Consider the following 15860-nt stretch of genomic DNA (forward strand, 5'->3'; position numbering starts at 1 on the left):
GTGAGCTGGTTAAAGTTGAGCCAAGATAGCAGAAGTGATCCTGTTGCTTTCCCAGGCGCAATCTCTTTGATACCAACTCTTAAAGATGTAGAGAAAGTTATTTGGTCCAGCTCCTGCATCGTTGGAAACTGGGGAATGGCAGCTAAGGCAGTATCACAGATAATGGCATCCTTTGATTAGAGTTCTTTATAATGTTCAGTCCCTTGATCAAGTTATTCTTACCTCTCATCAGGAAGGTACCATCTTTTGCTTTCAGTTTTGCAGGTTTTTTTACAAATTGGACCATGTGCTTCTTTGATTCCATCATAGGTACGGTGAAGTTCCCCTCTTTCAAAGCAGGTCTGAATCTTCTTGCACAGGTCTTGCCAGTACTTCTGGACAAATTCTCTAGTGTCTTTCTGGATCGCAGCCTTAGCCTCTTTGAACTTAAGAGTTCTGTACTTGGTTGTTGAAGTAAAGTTAGGTGAACTTGCTTTTTCTTTTCTATAAGTGGGAGCAGCAGATGTTCAGTTGCTGCGAACCAGTCAGGTTGTTTTCCCTTTGTTGTTCCAAAGATATCGTTGGCAGTAGCCACAGTCTTATTTTTAAGATTGTCCCACAAGGTATCAGAATCTGGGGAATCAAGTTGATCATTTTCAGATACATGCTCAAGTGCATGTTGAAACTTTGCACAAGTTTGCACAGCATCCTTCATGTTAGTAATGTTGAGGTGAAGTTTGTCTTTTGGTTTTGCATGATGGATCTTTTTAAGATGTTGTGACCCATCCTTGTCTAGGATAGCCACCTGAAAATGCCAAGGTCAGGGCAGGCTGCAAAAGGAGAGCAGATTCTCCCAGCACTGGTGGGTGACACTGAAGTCAAACTTCCCAACCAGCCACAAACAATGCTTCTGATTCCCCACACCAGTTATCAAGAATCTAAAACAAAATATACACAGCCCCCTTTACTTCATTTCAGTCTCTGGCTCCCAATCACCCATTAGGTCCAGTAAAGAGATAAGTTATTTAAAACTCTATGCTCTTTACCAGAAAGGTTCTCCTGACCCCAAAGGATCTTGGATCTTACCCAAAATACCATGCTGCCAGTCAATCCTTTAGTAACTAAAACTAAAGGTTTATTATAAAAGGAAAGAAACAAACTATAAGAGAAATGTTAAATGACTAAAGCAATCAGATATATACAAATGATTTGAAAATCCATATATACATCTGGTTTTCAGTAGAATTGTGGAGTTTGTAGGCTTGTATAGTCCCTCTGGTGTACCTCCAGTACCTGGATGGGTTTCAGTCCTTTTTTCACAACTTCAGTTGTAGATGAGTAGTTGATCCAGAGGTAGGTGAAGACTGAAGACAGATTGAATAAGACTGACTAGAGACTGAAGATGATTGAAGACAAAATGGATGTGGTGCAGCTGGCTTTTATATCCCTTGGCCTTTGCTAGGCTGCTTGTGGAAATTTACAGAAATAAGATGGAGGCCAGGGTCACATGAGTAAGTCCTGGTGACTCATCAGGTGTATCCCTGGCTTCTCCTCCTGGGCCCATTGTACCTATGAGTTTCCTTAATGGGCCACTAAGCGGGTTAGTGCTGCAGCCATTTCGTCTGGGGTGTCACCCAGAAACACAGCACAAGCCAAAATACAGATACATCAGACATATCCATAACTTCCAATACACATATGACACATGCACATACACAGTATCACTATATTTAGCAAATTATAACCTTTCTAATGGTATCTGACATGGCATATCTCATATGAATTGTTGTAATTTTGAAATATTGATGTTAAATAATATCATCAATGGTCCCTCTAATCCATCCAGCATCACAGCTGTAATAGGAGCTTGGCCCTGACAAAGGCATGGTCAGTGTCGCAATCAGCGCTATGCATTGATTGAGCATGTGCATCGTGAATGATTCTGCGGTGGAGCAGGATGAGGTCAAGCTGATGCCAGTGTCCGGAGCGGCGGTGCCTCCATGTGACCTTGCTACTGCTGCCAGCAAAATAGGTGTTTAAGACAATCAGCTCACAGAGGCGAAAAGCTCAAGGACATGCTGGCCATTTTCATTAAGAAGATCTGTGCCATGTTGGCCAATGATGTGTCCCCAGTGCTCCCAGTCCTTACCTACATGGGCATTGCAATCACTGAGAACAAGTCTGTTTCTTACGGGGAAATTCTTGATGATTTGTTCCAGGTGAGAATAGAACTCAGCTTTTTCTGTTTAGAGTAGTCAAGTGTTGGTCTGTAGATGGACAGAAAGTCAGGGATCTCGAGTTCATATTAACATCCAGCTACATGATCCTCTCATTAATAGATACTGGAGGGGTACATGGACAGACTTCTTGACAGCTAATCTGACACCTTGGTTCATTTTCAGGTTACCCAAACCAGCAAAAGTGGTAGTTTACTTTATCTAGTGATCCAGTTTCCAAGAGTCTTGTCTCACTGAGGGCTGCAATATCAATGCCCAGTTGTTGTAATTCTCTATCAATTATGGCTGTTTTCTGAAGTTCATGGTCTTTCAGTTCAAGTCCAGATAACACAGTACAAATATTCCGATAGCAATGATTAATTTAGAGCCAAGAAAGAAAAGAGGGGAGCTTTTGTAGCCCACATTTTCCAGGGCTTTCCCCTAATTGGGTCAAACAGACCACCCCTAAATTGGGGCCAGCAGGCCACACTGCTGCTGACACGTGGGTCCTGTCCCACCAGGATGAGTGACCATTGAGCACAGACCTTTGACGTGTACGCCTAGGCAAAACAAAGAAGGAAGGGGTTGCTATAGGCACCTTCTCTCTTAGCAGGGACTATAGAACTTCAATTGCTAGATGAAGGTCAAGACAATTAGTATAGACCTGCTGCAGCTTCTAGCTGGAGCACCACTCCAAGTTGAAGGAAGCACCTCCTTTATTGTGTCTACAACTGTGCCTTTTCTAAATGGGTGTGGTCCCAATAGTGTGGGTACCATTGACCAACAAGATTGTGGCTCATCTGCTTTTCTGGGGCTGTTTTCTTCACCCAGGGGGTTCTACTATTACCCTATCCTTGGGTACTTCCCAAGGGGAGATAGGTTTCTTGACCGCGCTTCGCAAGCTACACCATTTATGCATCCAATAGTGAACCCCAGAGGGACCGGCCAGACATTTTAAAGTTAATTGCACCACCAAAAAATTACAGAACATGAGGACAGATTTCAAGGTTTCTTCCAGCAATACACTACTCTGTTTATAATCCTTCAGTTGTCTTGGGAGAACAAACTATTCTAGTTTTTGAGTTGCTAGAAAGCTTGGATTGGATTTGCTACTTCATATACTGCCTTCTGTTTAGGTATGGTTGTTATCTAGGCTTCTGATATTTCATGTGTTCTAACAATATCAGCTCATTTATTTAAATCAATCTCACTGCCCTGCTTTATCAGCTGTTTGCAAACTTTCAGTGAATTTGTCCTACAAGTTGTCATGTCCTGAATCATTCATCCATGTTAAAAAATGCACAATTTTTAGCAAGCAAATTTAATCCACAAACTCTTCTATGGGTGACTTGGAACTTCATTCTAAAATGTACAACCATTGGGCTAGCTTTCTGAGTGACAAATGAATCAAACATATTGTGATATGCTCTTGGCATTCTTTCACTTCAGCTGACAGACATAACCAAATATTGTAAATGAGTTCCAAAACTTCTCAGCATGTGGTCAATTCTGTTTTGCACTAAAGACTCTTTAAATTACTCTGGCAGTGCAAGATGGCCCTAACATGGATATAGATGCATTTTTCCTCCCCCTTTAATGCCACTTTCTACTTCCAGAGCAGTATAAAAGGGCCCTAGCGTCAATGGGAATCATTTCTATGTGTTGGAGCATGGGTCTAGCAAACATAGATTCTGTTGATGGCTCAGATAACATGTTTACCAGGGCCATATCTGTACCTAGGCAGGCAACATGTCCAAGACATAAGCATATAGCTAGCATCTTTATCTCAATACACTTCTGTAGGAGTGTGTCTTTGAGGGCTCCGCTAGTCGAGTTGGTAGGTCAGAGATGTATGTTGAGAGGTGTTTTAGGCTACACCCCTGTTTTATTTCTCATTCTTCCTTGAGGTCAGTTAAATTTTTGTTTTTGGTTTTTTTTTAAAAAAAGAGAAACATTTGCATATTGAAGCCAAGAATTACATTTTTCCCTAGCCAGTGCAATAGAAGAGTGTGCAGCTATGGGAACAGAGATTAAAAAGGCTCTAATATATCCTCCCCTCATTATACCTATCGTCACTCACATCCCCCAAAAATTGAGTAAAGTACTGTACCTTTTTGACATTTTGTTGAGTTACTTTAGAAAGAGAATAATTAAATCATTCAGTCCCATTAATTATCTCCTACGTGCTGCCACTTCAGGTGGCCAGACTGGCTAATCCTAGACCATTTATATTGAAGACTTACTTTCATGAGAGTTATTGATATTTGTGTGCGTTATCAATCTCAATATATTTCCAGAAGCATTTGTAAAAAATGTATAAGGTTTTAAAGTGAAAGAGTAAAATGAATCCCCTAATCTTTAGTCTCTAAAATTCCTTCTGAGTTTTGAACGTAACTCTTACTGTGAGTCTTTAACACTGTCACAGAGAACATCTTTTCCCTTAGATGCTGAACCTCTTCCACATTCCTGACTTGAGTTGCAGTTGGTCTCCACTTCATTACAAAATATCATTTTACTTCGTTTACTGGCTAGACTCCTTCACTAAATGTGTAATACCTTTTAGGGTAACTTAATTTGTCTTAAATTGAGTGCAACACTTAGCAACATGCTTAAATCCCATTGATGTCTATAAATTGAAGTATAGAGCACCTGTTTAAGTGCTTTGCTGAATTAGGTATGGGATTACTCCTATGCTTAAAGGATTTGTTGTTAAGCACATACTTAAATGCTTTGTTGAATTGTGGACTAAGAGGAAAAGACTTCAATGAAACTGTAGTGCCAGAAAGATGTCTTTTATTCAGGCTGTTTAACAGTGAGGCAAATTATCTTTTAAATAATGATGAAGACATATTTTCAAAGACCTTTTGCTAGTGTTCTGCATGAGTCTATGATGCCTGCAGTCTCTGAAATATTTCTAATTGTGCATTGCTTTTATTGAAAAAAAAACAACTTCTCTTTATCAGTAAGAGAGTAATTTTTGGAAGAAGCTTCTTGAAGCTGTAGTATGTGCTATGATGAGGTCTATGTTGAGATTGTTAGGTCTTAGTAATTAAAGTTATACATTTTAAGAATACTTTTGAGAGTTCTTATTGTCTAGAATTTCTTATAAATTCATTATTATAAAAGAGTATTAGCAATAGTTTAGAGAAAAGCTTCCCTTGTGCTTTCTTTCTAGATCAGTACTTCTGACAGACAATAACTTTATGAACTAGTATCTATTGAAGAAATACCATAAAAGATATTAAGTTGTTATTTCCCAATACTATAACTATGGCAGTAACAGTTTAAAAATACCAAGTCTATTAGGAAACAACCTTAATGTTCAGAAATTTGTCTTTGATGGCTTGTTGTGGAATGGCTTTTTGAACAATTCTTTTCAAACTGGAATTTTTGTGTGGAATTAGTGTAGGTCTTAGTCTCAAGCTCTGTGGCCTTATTTTGTTCTGTTGTTCCTGTGTGTTTCTGTTTTGGATTAGATTGTGTGTTCCTGTGTTGGCTCAGAGTGTATTCTCCCTGGTACTTTGACTTTCACATCTATAAAATGCACAGCAATATAATGGCACATAGGAAGGTTTTAGCTTTGTGCAATATAGATTTCCAGTATGGTCATGAGTAATATGAACATGTCAATAAGGCTGAGAAAATAGTTTGGAGACCAATTCACAATGAGTGAATTGTGACTCTAAATAATAAGAGCTTAAACCCTAACATCCTGGACTCCATACAGAATACTTGCAAATTGAAACTAACCAACTTTTTACTAAGGTGCAGACTAAAGGGCACAAACAGGTTGGGTTCTATTGTGCTAGGCATTGCACAAACATAAAAGATGACAAGTATTTGTCATCCTACGGAAGGACTTCTCTCCCTTCCTTGACATTCAAAGAAAGTTTTCAAACTGTCAAGTTTGGTGGTGAGCATGACCCTCTTCGAGCAAACTCCAAAGAGTTCCACCAGATTTCTAAGTAATCCTTTTTCCCTTATCCCTGGTAAAACTCTGACATGATAAGTTCATTTTTCTTATACCAGAATTTCCCACGCTTTTTGATAGCAGTCAATAGCTTTAGGGAGTCACTCCTTTTCCATCACTTCTGTAGTAATTCTAGCAGTAACTAGGAGATGAATGATCATTCTTTATGTCTTTTATATGACACAGAGTTTTCAGGACAATTATATGAAAATACTAAGGGGTTATCTGACAGCTGCCATCCTGTAAGCTCACTCACAGTCTCCAGTGGATTTCCAAAATGCCTTAGTTTTGGGGCATATGCAGCATATATGCAGAAATCCTCCTATTTCATTACATTCTCACCAGCATTTGCCTATCCCTATACCATAAGCTTGTTTAATTTTAAGAGGAGTTAGGCAATGCTCAATTTTTTAACTGTATAATGGTCTTAGTGAATTTCAGGAAGTACGTTAGCTAACCATGTCATGTCCTTCACATGTCAGAGCATCCTGAAGAAATCTGCACATGTCCTTCTCTCCTCTCAGTAAGCCCTAGTCTACACTTATCTGGAGATTCGGCGGCAGTCGATGGGAGTTACGCAAACTACGCAGAGTAGCTTGCGTAACTCACCCTGACTGCTCTGCTTCCCTTCTGCACGGTGTCTTCACTGCACTGTTCCCGTCGATGCAGCGCTACGCTACTTGAGGGGGTGGTTTTACTCAGTCGACTTCCTGATCGATTGAGTGGGTCTGCACTGACCACTCAATCGCTCCAGAAAGATCAATCTGGCGGCGGCAACATACCCTCAGAAGTTAGGGCACTCACCTGGGATTTAGGAAAATGGCAGAACTGGGTCTCCTAGATGCTAGGGGAGTGCTCTAACCAGAAGGCTATGCTGGAGTGGAGCTTGTTCACTCTCTCCTGTTGTTGCTGTTCCATTTTGTACAAATTATTCAATATTCATGAGGCCAGAGAGAAAGAGAGACTGACTGCCTCTATAGCTCAGTGGTTGTAGCAGCCACCTAGAAGATGGGAGACCCAGGTTCAGTCCGTGCTCTCATTCGCACACATTTTGGGTGAATGCTCTAACCACTGGGATATAGATTCAGTTTCTCCTGTTGGAACTCTTCCGCTTTGCATAATAATTGAATATTCATTGGTGCAGAGAGAAGGCAAGTGACACTATAGCCTGGTGGTTAGTGCACCTGCCTAGGATGTGGGACAGCCAGGTTCGACTTCTTCCTCCAACGGGTATTTATTTATTCATAGTAGATTGAGACAGACGCACCACAGAATAGCCAATAGTCTGCTGATTAGGGCATTCGTCTGAGGTGTGGATTTATACCATGGAAAAATTTGAAATATGCAGGCTTATAGAGTAGAATAACTTATAACTCCTGTGTTTTGGGTTTTTTTAAAGAATATTTTCTTTTTTCTTTTTCACCAATTATCTAATAAATAGGATAATAAAATATTTTCATAAGACGTGGTACAGACAAATGTACTGCAAACATAATAACAATGTTAAATCAGAAAGGATGCAGAAACAGCTTCGTAATTATCCTATATCTAAACAATAAGCAATGACAAAGTATATTCATGACCAGTTTAAAATGAAAAAAATAAAAAAATGTAATTTAAATTACAGTACCTGTTAATTTGACAGCCAGACCATAGAAGACACATTTATACATTTGGAAAACTAGTATGTCTGGCACTGAAGCAAAGCAGCAAATCCAGCTATTGAATGAAAACCTAAAACTCTCTAGATACATATGTCTTTATAATAAGGAGACTTTTAATTGTGTATTTTCTTTTCCACTTGTACCAGTTGAAATCTATCATCAAAGTTTTCTTCTGTAACTTTTCTTTTCTCCAAAAACTTGACAACAGAACATATCTTTGTTTTTGAAGGCTTTTTATAACAACCTTGTAGCACACAAAATTTCCACTATTGAAGAATTGGTCTAAATTATTCCATGGAAATTCATTTATGCTTTGGCTATGACTTTATATTCCCTTCAGCACCCTAGAACATTTGAATTTGCAATAGGATATCCTGCTGCACAGATGTATTGCTTTAAAGGAATACGTGAGTCCAGAGTGAAGCTTCATATATAAAGTATGCAGCATACTGGAATTTTATCCACTTGCTTTATTTTCTTTTTTCAGTTAGTTTTGTTTCTTGCATGTTTTTATTTATGTATATCTTCAGCACCTAAAATGGGGCAAGGCAACTCATAGTAGCTGTATGTTGCACTATGTGCATGCCTGAAAGCACATGCAATCTAATTGCGCCTTATGACCAGTAAAAGGCAACAATACCATGGGATGTGGTGTGACAGAGACTGCAGTTGCCTGCAATATCTTTGGAAAATCTTAGTGAATTAAGTTTAAGTATCTGTAGGGTCTGTTGCAAAAAAATATGTATTATTGTGAGGATGGATGATCAAAGGACTATATTGAACAATGTGACAGACAAGTATGGACTTTTGGCATAATATGTGTGAAGTGGATTTCCTGGGCTATATCTAGGTGGCGGTGAATGCAAATTCCCCACCCCAAGTTATTAAAAACCCTGCCTTTTGAAGCTGAGGAGTGGGCCTATGTCTGCTGATCACCTGTTACATGAGGCCGAGGTCAAAGGCCCAAGCTGTTTAAAGGAAACTATTGATGGTTGTTCTAGTTCTGAGCCAAGGCTGCTATGAACTTGCTACCACTTGTAACCTCACCCTTTGTGGGATTTGAAGGACTGACTCCTGCCAGAGCCCTTGCTGGCATGTGATGTCTGATAAGCTTATTAGCTTATGTATAGGGCCTTTTATTGTTTTTAATATGTTTTGTCAGTAATGCTTTCACCTTAAGAATAAATGTGCTTGCTTATAAAGGGCTCTGTTGTCATTTATAACTGCTGCTATTACAACTGTTCAAAGAGAAAGCAAAATGCAGGTACTGGCTTCTTTAGGCAGTTTGGTTTGCTAGGGAAATCATGGTGTAGGCAGGGAACTGTGGAGCCTGGAAAAAACTCAGTCAGGAGGGAGAGAGATGTGGATCTCCACCCAAGAGTGGTGATGGCTGAGGAACTAGAAGCCTAAAGTGGATGTCCTCAAGGGACCACAGAGGGGGAATACAAGTGCAGTTGCCCCGAATTGTGACATGGGGATGATGGAGGAAAGATGGATCCCAGATATTAAGATTACATGCTTAGTTTTTGATAATGAGCCATTGGTGCAATAGTTTAGTCCACATCATAATTCAAATTATGATCAACTTTTTATCTTCATATTATTAGAACACCAGCTAATCAATATCAGTACTTAATACATGTTTCTTTGGAATCCTTTGCAATTATTTAGCAAACACTGGCAGCGGGAGGATGGTGGTTAGGGCGTTTGCCTGGTACTCAGAAGACCTGGGCTTAATTCTCTAGACAAGTCACTAAATCTTTCTATTCCTCAGTTTCCCATCTGAACATGGAGATGATAGCACTCTCATACCTCACACGAGTGTTGTGAGGATAAATGCATTAAAGATTGTGGTTGGATACCATGGTAATGTGGGTCATATAAATATAAATACAGCCTACATGGAACTACTATAAAATGGGTGCAAAACTGGTTGGAAAACCATTCCCAGAGAGTAGTTATCAATGGTTCACAGTCATGCTGGAAGGGCATAACAAGTGGGGTTCCTCAGGGATCAGTTCTGGGTCTGGTTCTGTTCAATATTTTCATCAATGATTTAGATAATGGCATAGAGAGTACACTTATCAAGTTTACGTATGATACCAAGCTGGGAGGAGTTGCAAGTGCTTTGGAGAATAGGATTATAATTCAGAATGATCTGGACAAACTGGAGAATTGGTGTAAGGTAAATAGGATAAATTCAATATGGACAAATGCAATGTACTCCTCTTAGGAAAGAACAATCAGTTGCATGAGTACAAAATAGGAAATCACTGCCTAGGAAGGAGTATTGCTGAAAAGGATCTGGGGGTTATAGTAGACCACAAGCTAAATATGAGTCAACAGTGTAATGCTATTGCAAAAAAAGCAAACATGATTCTGGGTTGTATTAGCAGGAGTGTTGTAAGTAAGACACGAGTAGTAATTCTTTTACTCTACTCAGAGCTGATTAGGCCTCAATTGGAGTATTGTGTCCAGTTCTGTGTGCCACATTTCAGGAAAGATGTGGACAGATTGGAGAAAGTCCAGAGAAGAGCAACAAAAATGATTAAAGGTCTAGAAAACATGACCTATGAGACAAGACTGAAAGAACTGGGTTTGTTTAGCCTGGAGAAAAGAAAACTGAGAGGGGATATGATAGCATCTTTCAAGTACATAAAATGTTGTTACAAGAAGGAGGGAGAAAAATTGTTCTTCTTAACATCTGAGGATAGGACAAGAAGCAATGGGTTTAAACTGCAGCAAGGGAGGTTTAGGTTGGACATTAGGAAAAGCTTCCTAACTGTCAGGGTGGTTAATCATTGGAATAAATTGCCTAAGAAGGTTGTGGAATTTCCATCATTGAAGATTTTTAAGAGCAGGTTAGACAAACACCCGTGAGGGACGTGCTAGATATTACTTAGTCCTGCCATGAGTGCAGAGGACTGGACTAGATGACCTCTCGAGGTCCCTTCCAGCCCTATGATTCTATGTATGAGAAAGCATGTGTTCTGCATTGTATGACATAAGAGTGCAGAAAATGGTCCTTAACCCATGGGCCTTAAAACCTAAAAAGTCAGGAAAATACAAGGAAAGAGATGATCTACCCAAAGGATTTTTTTTAGCAATGAAAATTAGTCTTTTATATTCTGTGTATGATTCATATGTGATAAATTAAAAAATGTTAAGTAATATCACAAGTGGGCCTTGCTGATGAGAAAAGTTCTAAGGAGGCATTTGAATGAAGCAAAAGTGATTGCCTTGTGTATATTTAAATAACAGATTTTCTTAAGAATAAGCATAGTTTCGGTAACATAGCATGAGCTCTTTAACAAAATTGCATAATTAAAGTAAGACTTCCTTGTTATAACAGAGCTGAGAAGTGACCTATCTTGAGCAAATTGAGCTGGAGAAGAATTTTATTATTTGTTTGTTTTGTAATAGCACCTAGGAATGCTAGTCATGGGCCAGGCCCCCCCGTTGTAGTAGGTGATGTACAAACACAGAAAAAAAGGCAGTAGTTTCCCCGAAGAGCTTGTACTAGGAAGCAGCAGCTCATATCTGTAAATGATCGGTTGGGCTTGCAGATACAATGAGATGTGCCATTTCTGTTGACCAGATGTGCCGTTTTCCCACTGTTAATCAGTGACATGCATCTGTCTGTGACCTGACAGACATCCCGATTAAGCTATGTTCATTTTATAATAGTGCTGATGAAACATATTCCCTTCAGTTTCAAATAACAAATGCAACACTCTCTAAATCTGTTCTTTCTTTCCTTGCAGGGTCAATGATTGTATCTTGCGGGTGAATGAGGTTGATGTGTCAGAGGTCTCTCACAGCAAAGCAGTGGAGGCACTAAAAGAGGCTGGTTCTATAGTGAGATTGTATGTTCGTCGAAGGAGACCTATTCTGGAGACTGTTGTAGAAATCAAACTGTTCAAAGGCCCTAAAGGTAAATATGAAAAGGAGAACCCACATCTTGACATTTCATTCTTGCTGTGTAACTGAACCTTTCATCATAGTGTAATTGGCACCTCAGCCTGAAGTTTAGTAATCTGGCTGTGTGGATGGATGCCAGGAGCTGAAATGAAATGCTTTTGGACTGCCATGCTCTGAGCGAAGTTGCCTGTTTTCCCTGCAGCTGTTAGGGATGGGAGCACTGGAATCTAATATTCAATATATAGAGAATTTAGGCAGCTGGTCTATTTTAGATGATAATGATTGTAGAGATAGTTCAGTGCTTAGAGAGAAAAGACAACAGAAGTGTCAGCCAGTGAGCTGTGTCAGCCCATGAGCTGTTAGTTAGCCCTCCTTCTTTGAAACCTTCTCCCCGGCTCCAGCCTTTCTTTTAGGATGCCGTTGGATATGGTCTTCTCCAAGTCTCCTTCTTTCAAAAGACCATATGACCATGCCCCAACTTCTCCTTACAGAGTTTTCCCAGGTTTCTCTCTCTCTCCCAAAGCTGCTTTTGAAAGAATAACAGATAGAACGGACTGTTCTAGCAAGATAGCTCACTTGTCCTTTAATAGGCTATTTCCCCCCTCATCTTGTTGCCATGGAAATGTAGGATGAAGTCTTCCCCGTGCACAGGCTTAAATCCACTTTGTCTTCACTAGCAAAAGCCTCTGGTGTAAATTGCAGTATCTTATGTATGTAAAACTTTCTGTATTACTCTTTCCCTCTTTCCTCCAACTAAAAGTATTTGCATGAAAACATGACCTTTATTTCTTAAGAGCTCATTTGATCCTAATACTCATTCCCACTTGAAATCTCCTTTCTGAAACTACCTTATTTTCTATAGCTAATAATACTACAGAGAGAGTTGTTACTTTCAGTGCGGGGAATAGGCAGCAGATACGGATGAACTCTTGATCAATAAAGGGCCTAATCCTCTTCTGGGGTTGCTCCACTTCAGTGGCAATTTTCCATCAGATCATATTGCTCCATGATTCTTTTTTTTTATATAGATGTCTTTAGTAATAATGAATGAGTCAGGGGATGCAAAGTCTGATATGCTTATTGAATAGTTTATAAATAAAATGATTTTTTTGCTGGCTTTCATTAGGCCTCATCTCATCTTTAAAGAGTCCATGTTTCTGGAAACTGGTGTGACACTATTATTGTATTTTATTTGTTTTTATTTATTTACTGAGATATTTTGTAATATACTGTGAAAATAGTACAAAGTCCTACATATTGTAAGTACCTATCTATATTAGGAATATCACAGGTATTTGATACTTGGACTTCAGCACTACACGGGTCACCAGCTACTATTGCCAAACAGTAAGGTACATTTAAATGTGCATCTGAGAGAAGAATTTAGCCCTAAGAATCCAGAATGTTATAATAGAAAATTGACTTTCAAATGCAAAACAATCTATGATGAGAGACTTTCTATGTTCGTGTTAAATTGGAACAGTGTAGAAGGCAGTGATTTAATGAATTTGGAATTAAAGAAATGTGCAATGCAAATGTTATTTTGGGTAACCTAAGGCTAAAGAAACTAAACATAACATATCCTTTAAGCTTTTGATGAGACCGAAATAATGTAGCTTGACTGTACTAGTGGCTGCATTGTGGAAATGGAAATGAGGTGCTAGCACTTTATTAATAAAATTCTTGTAAGATTTTCATTTTCGTTGTGTGCCTGGAACAATTTTGGTTTATTATTGTTACAGAACAGAGTCAATATAAAAATGCTTTTACTGCAAACGAAGAACTTTTTACCTCCTAGTATTTCAAATATTGATTTGATAGGTCTAGTTTATGAATATGAAGTTTACTGCAGGTATACGCTAGCTATTGAATTGTATTATTAAACTAGATGTCTGTTACAATCCCAGTTAGGCATTAGTGAAAGTAAGTTAACTAAAAAGCAGGTTGAAAAAAATAAAGTAAATAATCAGCTCCCGGCAAATACTAAGGATATGTCTACATTCATGGCAGCACTGCTGGCACCGCCAGATCGATTCTGAGGGAGGGAGGGAGACCCACTCAATCGATCCAGAAGTCGACGGCGTTAATTCACCCACGCTAAAAGATTAACACTGCATCGACGGGAAGGCATTTCCTGTCGGCACAGCGTAGTGGGAACTCCGTGCTATGTAGAAGTTAGGAAGTCAATGGGAACTTGTGTATCTCCTGTTGACTGCTGCCAAATTTCACCAGCTGTGTAGACCAAACCTAAGTCTTTATGCTTTATAGTTTAGGCTGTAAGTGATATGCTTGTACGCTTCATGTGTATTACAGAGGAAGGAGACAGAAAGAAAAGGGGGGAAATGATAGATATATATGCGCATTAAATATTTGAAATTAGTATTAATTTTCACATATGTAGCAATTTTTCATCTGACTGTTTCAAAGCCTTGTATCAACAATTAGTCAGACCTTGTGAGGTAGCTGATTACTTTTGTTATGTCCATTGTAGAGATGAGTAAACTGAAGGACATAGAAATTACAAGAGGCCACACTTCACATTAGTTGCAAAACTGGGAATAGGCTTGTAGGCTCGAGTGCTAACCTCTATCTACTATCTATCGCATTACACTCTATCCATTCATACAGAAAGTATTTGACCAGTTAGACAGGCAGAACTCCTTTTGTGACTTTTTGTGTCAATATACTGCAGATTTCATTAACATCTCCTATACTGGGACTAAATCGGGGGGTGGGCAGATAATCGCCATCCAAGTATATTAAAGGAAGTCGCACATGAAATTGCAAGCCCATTAGCAATGATTTTTAATGAATCTGTAAACTCAGGGGCTGTACAGTATGAATTGCATAGTTCCTATTTTTAAGAAAGGGAAAAGAAGTGATCCGGGTAACTACAGGCCTGTTAGTTTGACCTCAGTAGTATGCAAGGTCTTGGAAAAATTTTTGAAAGGGAAAGTATTTAAGGACATGGAAGTTAACGGTAATTGGGATAAAATACAACATGGTTTTACAAAAGGTAGATCATGCCAGACCAACCTGATCTCCTTTTTTGAGGCGATAACAGACTTTTTTAGATAAAGGGAATGCTGTGGATCTAATTTACCTCGATTTCAGTAAGGCGTTTGATACGGTTCCACATGGGGAATTATTAGTTAAAATTGGAAAAGATGGGGATTAATATGAAAATTGAAAGGTAGATAGGGAACTGGTTACTACAATGGGTCATACTGAAAGGTAAACTGTCAGGCTGGAGGGACGTTACTAGTGCTGTTCCTCAGGGATCAGTCTTAGGACCGATCTTATTTAACCTTTTTATTACTGATCTTGGCACAAAAAGTGGGAATGTGCTAATAAAGTTTGCGGATTACATAAAATTGGGAGGTATTGCCAATACAGAGAAGGATTGGGATATCATACAGGAAGATCTAGATGACCTTGTAAACTGGAGTAATAAAAAGAGGATGAAATTTAATAGTGGAAAGTGCAAGGTCATGCATTTAGGGACTAATAACAAGAATTTCTGCTATAAGCTGGGGACACGTCAGTTGGAAGTGACAGAGGAGGAGAAGTACCTGGGAATATTGGTTAATCACAGGATGACTATGAGCCGCCAATGTGATGTGGCTGTGAAAAAAGCTAATGTGGTCCTTGGATGCATCAGACGAGGTATTTCCAATAGAGATAGGGAGGTGTTAGTACCCTTATACAAGGTGCTGGTGAGACCTCATCTGGAATATTGTATGCCGTTCTGGTCCCCCATGTTAAGAAAGATGAATTCAAACAGGAACAGGTGCAGAGAAGGGCTACTAGGATGATTCGAGGAATGGAAAACCTGCCATATGAGGGGAGACTCAAAGAGCTTGGCTTGTTTAGCCTAACCAAAAGAAGGTTGAGGGGAGATATGATTGCTCTCTATAAATACATCAGAGAGATAAATACCAGGGAGGGAGAGGAATTATTTAAGTTCAGCACCAATGTGGACACAAGAACTAATGGATATAAACTGGCTTTCAGAAAGTTAAGACTTGAAATTAGACGCGGGTTTCTAACCATCAGAGGAGTGAAGTTCTGGAATAGCCTTCCAAGGGGTACAGTGGGGGCAAAAAACCT

The 15860-nt window shown here is 39.2% G+C and overlaps 1 protein-coding gene across 3 annotated transcripts in view; it reads left to right on the forward strand.

The window, feature by feature from the left end:
- LOC137166958 (disks large homolog 2-like) overlaps positions 1 to 15860 on the forward strand; it is a 623160-nt gene that overhangs the window by 155660 nt on the left and 451640 nt on the right. For all 3 annotated transcript variants that reach the window (XM_067568887.1, XM_067568895.1, XM_067568902.1), the window contains exon 5: positions 11594 to 11763. In XM_067568887.1, the coding sequence (XP_067424988.1) occupies positions 11594 to 11763 (170 nt within the window). The remainder of the gene's footprint in view (positions 1 to 11593; positions 11764 to 15860) is intronic.

The sequence above is a fragment of the Emydura macquarii genome, unplaced genomic scaffold (assembly GCF_026122565.2).
Source record: "Emydura macquarii macquarii isolate MOO-44397 ecotype Brisbane River unplaced genomic scaffold, CSIRO-AGI_Emac_v2 contig_318, whole genome shotgun sequence".
Taxonomy (NCBI): Eukaryota; Metazoa; Chordata; order Testudines; family Chelidae; genus Emydura; species Emydura macquarii.